This window comes from Gossypium hirsutum, chromosome D03, assembly GCF_007990345.1.
Source record: "Gossypium hirsutum isolate 1008001.06 chromosome D03, Gossypium_hirsutum_v2.1, whole genome shotgun sequence".
Taxonomy (NCBI): Eukaryota; Viridiplantae; Streptophyta; class Magnoliopsida; order Malvales; family Malvaceae; genus Gossypium; species Gossypium hirsutum.
The window spans coordinates 4,993,891-5,001,556 of NC_053439.1; the positions used below are offsets into that span (position 1 = coordinate 4,993,891).

Sequence of the window (7,666 nt, forward strand, 5' to 3'; positions counted from 1 at the left end):
GTACCTGAATTATCGAAATAATGAAATGGAAATGAAGCATTAAATTGCATGAGTATGTATCGGGTTTCGTAGGCCCTAATTATTATGATCATAATATTTTGAGGATATATTATGAAAAATTATAAAAGCATGTTAATAATTTTGAAAAATTTAATTTAGATGAAATTTATAACTCAGTTAAATACGTTTACATTCGTATGGGTTCTGGTAATGCCTCGTACCCTATTTCGGTGTTGACTACGGGTAAGGGGTGTTACAACTATAACCAATTTATTTTCTTATACCATTAGAAAAAGACAAGTGAAGAAGAATTGTCCATAAATTTGCGGTCAATAGTTAATGGTTCCAATTTATTTGTCTTAAATTTTGACTTTTGTAACTGAGAATCCACATTTTCAATAGAAAAGAAAGGGAAAGTTTTTAGATATTGTGTGTCTTGAGATACTATAACCAATTGAAGGTATGGATCCGATCTAAAAATGAAAAAGAAAAGGGAGATACTCTCCTTTTTTTTGTTTGTAGCCTTCTGGCGACATGCCCGAGCGGTAAGGCAGGGGACTACAAATCCCTTATTCCCCAGTTCAAATCCGGGTGTCGCCTGATCAACAAAAAACTCGAAATCTTAACGTCTCCTAACGTCTAGGATTCAAGGAAAAACTAAAGTAGTGGAAGGGAATCAATAAATCTTGATATGGGAGCCCCCGTTACTAATGGAGTGGCTACTAGAGGAGTCTTGAATTAGATTGGATAACAGGAATGTCTAATTAACACAACATTTAAAAGTGTATTATAAAAAAAAAAGTACACACACAATATTCAACACAACAATTTTTCTGATTTTAATGTTCAACCCTGACGTAGGGCCTCCTTGATCATTCTATCAAAGTTGGTAATAGAAGATCCTCCAACGCTAATGGCAGATTTAGCTTTTTTTCTTCCATTCCAATGCCTTTTGCCTTATCCTTTGTCCATTATCTCCTTCCATTATCTCTTTAACAAGAGCCTCCACATCCTTACGCTTTACGTCAGGGTTGATTTCCATTCCATTGCCCCATGTGGTGCACGAATATCGACAATTCGTTTGTTGATCACCAAAGAAAGGCCAACATATTAAAGGCACTCCTTCGGACACAACTTCCAACAGAGAATTCCATCCACAATGTGTCAAGAAAACGCCAATTGCTGGGTGGGACAACACTTGCTGTTGGGGACACCAGCTTGTAATGAAGCCCCTTCCTTTTATTGCCTCCATGAATTCTCTTGGCAAAATAGCCGATTCGCCCATCACAACACCAGGCCTAATTACCCATAAAAACGGGTATTTACTATTTGCAAGTCCCCAAGCAAATTCTTCCAAATGATGGTTAGACATCACTGTTACACTCCCGTAATTCACATACACCACCGACTTGGGTTTCATTGTGTTAAGCCATTCGATGCAACTTGTATCCTCCTTCCATAGGCTTGAATTTAGTGAGTTATGTTGGATTTCAAGTAGGTTCCTACTTAGGGAGGTGAGTGGACCAATTGCATAAATATTAGGGGACTTGGAAGCAATTACTTGTAGCACTTCTTTCTCGAACTCATCGAATGTGTTAAAGATTATTGAAGAAGATTCTAAGCATTCTTGTGATACTTCCATGAGGTAATTAAACATGGTGTCTTCGGGGTCGGTGGTTCTTATGAAGCTTGGAAGGTCCTTGAGGCGCATGTTAGGCATACCAGGGATCCAATCAATGGCCATCTCAAGTGTCCCATCGCTAACAAAGCCTTCATCTACAAGGAAAATAAAATGCATATTTTTGTTTCAATATGCAAAAGAATATGCATGGACGTGCGTGTAACATATAGAACCTCAAAGAGATTATTATGAATGAACATAAAGCACAAAGAAAACATAAAATTTGTAACCGGAAATCAGGCAGACCCTTAACAGCTTCTTCCCCTCTAGACCGTATCAATCGTCTATGATTGAACTCGGTGTTGACAAAGGTTATATGGAAGCCTCTAGAGTGCAAGAGCTTGGCCAGTTGCATCATGGGGTTAACATGACCTTGTGCTGGGAATGGAAGACATACTGCATGCGATTTAATTAAACCCATCTTTCTGCAAATAATAACTAAGCAATGAAATCAAGTAGCTGGTGAAAATTGAAGATACTATACATGAGTATTCCTTCCTAACTAGTGGCGGGGATAAAGAAAAACAGGATAACGCTGTTGGTAATTATGGTGTAAAATAATTGTCATTGGACGAGGTTGAGAAAATATCAGCTGCTTCTTAAGAATTTTGATAGGTTACTGCATTCGCAAGAGAAATGATAGTATGACGTCATCTTTATCTCTTTCCAATAGGAGAATTATAAATTAGATTTTTTCTTGATTTTTAGCAATTTTAGTTAGATTTGATTTTTGTTAGGAAAAAAAATTAAAAATCAAGAGAAAAAATTCTGATTTATCATTCTCCAATTAGAAAAATATAAGGAAATCACAGTTCATACAATCCCTTCTCGTATTGGTAATAAAAAATTTTAAATTGTCCTTAGTAGTTTACTTTTGAAATTCACAATAATTAAATTGCTTTAATTTTTTTAGAGAGACCAATTTGTTCAATATTGAAATTGAGAAGGACTGGAGCGGTCTTTTTACCTTTTTCTTTTTTGTCTTAAAATTTGTTTTAAATATATATAATTGTTTTAAAAATAAATATATAATTATGTAATACATAAATTCTTAAAAATAAATCTATGTATTTATTTTTATCCGATAAACTAATAAAAATATTTATTATATAATTCATATAAATTAACTAAAAATAAAAATATTATTTGGAACAATATTATCATTTTTATTTATTATAAATAGAATTTTATACACAAACACTTTCAAAGTTAAAATAATATCCTCCTAGTATGATGTTATTATTTCTCAAATAACATTTGGCATTATTATAAAGAAATGAATATAAAATACAACTTCTTTACTTATGCTAATACATAAAGGTTCATAAATTCATAAACGAGCAAATAAGAAACTCATTAAAAAGTTATAACCTCAATGGAAATATATGTATGTGTGTGTAATACTTGTTACAACAATCTTTGTATGCTGGGGTTGTGGTTGTGGTTTATAACTCAACATTTATAAATTATGTCAATTTAGTCTTGATTTTAAAAAAATTAACCTCAACTTTTACACATTGTGTAATTTGATCATTTTTACAATTTTACTTTACTTTTTTCCCTTTTCACCTAAAAAGCTAAAAAAACCAAATGTATCAATTAAATTTAATTAAAAATATATAATAAAAACAAGATGAAAACACTCAAAAATTTAAGATAATAATTTTCATATTATTTTAAAATTAAACCTCAATGTCACGAAACTACAAAAAAAAAATTTTAAAAAGAGACCAAATTATACAATGTGTTGTTTAGGGTTAATTTTTTTTTAGAATAAAGACTAAATGGACATAATTTATAAATGTTGAGGATTAAAGTTGTTATTATGTCAATTTTATAATTTTTCATAGTTGAACGACAAAAAAAATACTATTACTTAAGTGATTACTAATTTACCCTTATTACTATTAAAAGAAATAAATTCATTAATACTGGTAAAACGTTAAATCAAACAATGTGTTGCTGTTAACAAAAGCATAATGGAGCTCAACAGAGAGGCCCTTCCATCCATTCCAACCCTTGCAAGTTCATGAGCTACCCATTATCAAACCTCCCTACGTGGTGAAATACATATAATTTGTTGAGGGATAAAAACAATATAGATAAAAACATTATAAATATTCTTTTTCATCCTATTATAGAGTATCTTTAAATTCAATATTGTTGAACAACCTTTTAACTTTTTCGAAAAAAGTATTCCAAGTATCACTTGTTAAGCATATATGGTTAAATTTTCAATAACGGTTAGTAATATTCTCAGTAGGGTTTTGTTTTTCGCCTCTATCAAGGATCCTAAAGAGTTCATGAAAGGGGAACATCTCATTTAGTGGAAATACAACTTGCAATGCTCACGGGATAATTATCAGTGTGTAATATTAATTATAAGATACACTTGAGAGCTAAAGGCCTCAAACTACTAGCAAATTGTATCTCTACCAATTGAGGTGTCCACTCTTGTACTTTTCAAGAGTTTCCGCGGAGAAAAAAAACAAAACTACTACACAAAAATAATATTTACTATTGCTAAAATTTTAATTAATTATCTGATAAATAACACTTTAAAACCTCTCTCCAAGGGATAAGATCGCCTTCCCAGCAAATTCAATACATTTAATATAATACAATAGATTTATTATATATATATATAGTATGTGTTTTGCTCTCTACGGAGAGAACTTTATGATGATTGGTTTTTTCTTTGACCCAAAAGAAAAACAAAGAAAGAGAAGACAAATAAAAAATAAAAGTGAGGCAATAAAAGTAACAGGTGAAACGACAAAGAAAATCACATTATGTTCTACAATTTGGCACATTATATTAAAAAATAATACTTTTCAATAAACATTATAATATGCTTAATATAGAATGATATATTTATTAAATGTCTTATATTCTTTTTATAGATAAGAGAAAGCAATACACGGTTTTAAATCAAATTATTTATACATGAGAATCAACTAATATGTCTTCTAAAAAGAGTCTCCTCACATAAGGTGTAAGAACATCAACATAAATAAATTAACATATTAGGAAGACATTATTTGACTAGTCAATTAGCAACCTTATTCCGTTCCCTATTCACGAATTGGAACTTGACTGTTAGAACCTGACGAGATATTTCCTTGATTTTCCTAACAATAGTTAGAGAAGGTGAAATGTCTTGTACTTAAATTATGATATTTGGTAATGAGATTTTGGGCATGAGACTTTAAGAAATTTAAATTTTCTGGATTCATCTTGACATTTGATAATTTATTTTGTATTTATATTTAAGGAGATATTTTGTACAGGGTTAATTGGGTTGTTGGACTTTAGAAGTAGGTTTAGAGTAATGATAAGGATCCTATAACCTATAGTAAAATATTAAAAAATAAATTTATAAAATAAATTAAATACATAACAATTTTTTTTAAATTTACTTGTGGAATTAAAAAAAAGTATAATATTGATTTATCAAATGCTAACTCATTTATTTAATAGTATAATATAAAATTAAGAAAAACATACACAAAACATACAACACAACAGTATTCTGATTTTAATGTTCAACCTTGACGTAGGGCCTCCTTGATCATTCTATCAAAGTTGGTAATAGAAGATCCTCCAACACTAATGGCAGATTTAGCTTTTTTCTTCCATTCCAATGCCTTTTGTCTTATCCTTGGCCCATTATCTCCTTCCATTATCTCTTTAATAAGAGCCTCCACATCCTTACGCTTTACGTCAGGGTTGATTTCCATTCCATTGCCCCATGTGGTGCACGAATATCGACAATTCGTTTGTTGATCACCAAAGAAAGGCCAACATATTAAAGGCACTCCTTCGGACACAGCTTCCAACAGAGAATTCCATCCACAATGTGTCAAGAAAACGCCAATTGCTGGGTGGGACAACACTTGCTGTTGGGGACACCAGCTTGTTATGAAGCCCCTTCCTTTTATTGCCTCCATGAATTCTCTTGGCAAAATAGCCGATTCGCCCATCACAACACCAGGCCTAATTACCCATAAAAACGGGTATTTACTATTTGCAAGTCCCCAAGCAAATTCTTCCAAATGATGGTTAGACATCACTGTTACACTCCCATAATTCACATACACCACCGACTTGGGTTTCATTGTGTTAAGCCATTCGATGCAACTTGTATCCTCCTTCCACAGGCTTGAATTTAGTGAGTTATGTTGGATTTCAAGTAGGTTCCTACTTAGGGAGGTGAGTGGACCAATTGCATAAATATTAGGGGATTTGGAAGCAATTACTTGTAGCACTTCTTTCTCGAACTCATCGAATGTGTTAAAGATTATTGAAGAAGATTCTAAGCATTCTTGTGATACTTCCATGAGGTAATTAAACATGGTGTCTTCGGGGTCGGTGGTTCTTATGAAGCTTGGAAGGTCCTTGAGGCGCATGTTAGGCATACCAGGGATCCAATCAATGGCCATCTCAAGTGTCCCATCGCTAACAAAGCCTTCATCTACAAGGAAAATAAAACGCATATTTTTGTTTCAATATGCAAAAGAATATGCATGGACGTGCGTGTAACATATAGAACCTCAAAGAGATTATTATGAATGAACATAAAGCACAAAGAAAACATAAAATTTGTAACCTTTGAATGGAACAATGCCTCTTTGAGCTAGTTCTTTGTAGTGCAGAAATCCCAGAAAGCTAACGGTTGAAGAAGTCCAGAGTTGAACATAAGGCACCCCAATGAGTTGAGCTGCCTTGGTACCACAGTTCATGATTCCATCACAAACTATGCAAGTAACAGGGGTCAGTTGGGGTGAGGAATTAAGCTTAGATAGTAGCTCCAAGAATGGAGCCAAACAATTTTTTCGTGTGGAATCGCATATTGCTGGAGCGCACTGAGTCGCATCGGAATCGGAAGGTGGCAGCCCATCGGGTATGGCTTCGAACCGGAAATCAGGCAGACCCTTAACAGCTTCTTCCCCTCTAGACCGTATCAACCGTCTATGATTGAACTCGGAGTTGACAAAGGTTATATAGAAGCCTCTAGAGTGCAAGAGCTTGGCCAGTTGCATCATGGGGTTAATATGACCTTGTGCTGGGAATGGAAGACATACTGCATGCGATTTAATTGAACCCATCTTTCTGCAAATAATAATTAAGCAAAGAAATCAAGTAGCTAGTGAAAATTGAAGATACCATGTATGATTATTCCTTCCTAACTTGTGAATACAGAAAGTGAGGGGATTTTTGAACGTGCGACTTTTCTTGATTGATGGTAAGGAGGCAGGTGTCGTTTCTACTTGTGTGTTTGTCTATTATTGACTGACAATACATAGGGTGCGTGCCGTATTTGTAGATTGGTATCCCTTTTATTATCCTTTTTTGGGGTTTTTTACTAAAATAATCTAAAAAAATAAAAAATATATATATCAAAATAGTATACCTTTTTATTTATTTACTAAAATGGTATCAAAAAAACAGTTAAAAAAAAGCAGAAATCTGGATGATGGGCCTGCCACAGACGGCACCAAAGGTGCCTATGGCAGAGGCGGCACCAAAGGTGCCACTGCCACAAGCGGCACCACTTCAGTTATAAGGTCTGATTCAATCCAGCTGAAGGAGAAGAAGAAGAATGTGGTGCCGGAAAAAGAGAGAAAGAGAAGAAAAAAATTGAAAAAATAAGGTATTTTTTTTAAAAAATAATGGATTATCTTGTTATTATGTTTTTTTGTATAATTTTTATTGTTTTTTGTTGTTAGTTTAGTTATTATTGTTAGTTATTAAGATTAATAAAAACCCAAATTGATGGTTTTAGTTAGTATTATTATTGTTAGTTTTTAGGGTTTAGTTATTAATAATTATTGTTACTTAGTATTATTGTTAGTAAAAAACTAATATTATTATTATGGTTAGTTATTTGGATTAGTAAAAACCCTAATTATTATTTTAGTTAGTATGATTGTTAGTTTTTACATTATATTATTGTTAGTTATTATTTTTAGTAAAACCCTAATT

The 7,666-nt window shown here is 32.6% G+C and overlaps 2 protein-coding genes across 2 annotated transcripts; both read right to left on the minus strand.

The window, feature by feature from the left end:
• Nucleotides 1-398: 398 nt before the first annotated feature.
• On the minus strand, nucleotides 399-2,220 carry LOC121215314 (linamarin synthase 2-like). Its single transcript, XM_041089653.1, has 2 exons — nucleotides 1,928-2,220; nucleotides 399-1,776 (listed from the first exon to the last, which is right to left on the minus strand). Exons 1-2 carry the CDS (start codon nucleotides 2,100-2,102, stop codon nucleotides 923-925), a joined length of 1,029 nt encoding a protein of 342 aa, XP_040945587.1. The 5' UTR covers nucleotides 2,103-2,220; the 3' UTR covers nucleotides 399-922.
• A 2,888-nt stretch (nucleotides 2,221-5,108) lies between these two features.
• Nucleotides 5,109-6,970, minus strand: LOC107950445 (linamarin synthase 2). The gene is made up of 2 exons (XM_041089654.1): nucleotides 6,291-6,970; nucleotides 5,109-6,155 (listed from the first exon to the last, which is right to left on the minus strand). Exons 1-2 carry the CDS (start codon nucleotides 6,787-6,789, stop codon nucleotides 5,227-5,229), a joined length of 1,428 nt encoding a protein of 475 aa, XP_040945588.1. The 5' UTR covers nucleotides 6,790-6,970; the 3' UTR covers nucleotides 5,109-5,226.
• Between the last annotated feature and the right edge of the window lie 696 nt (nucleotides 6,971-7,666).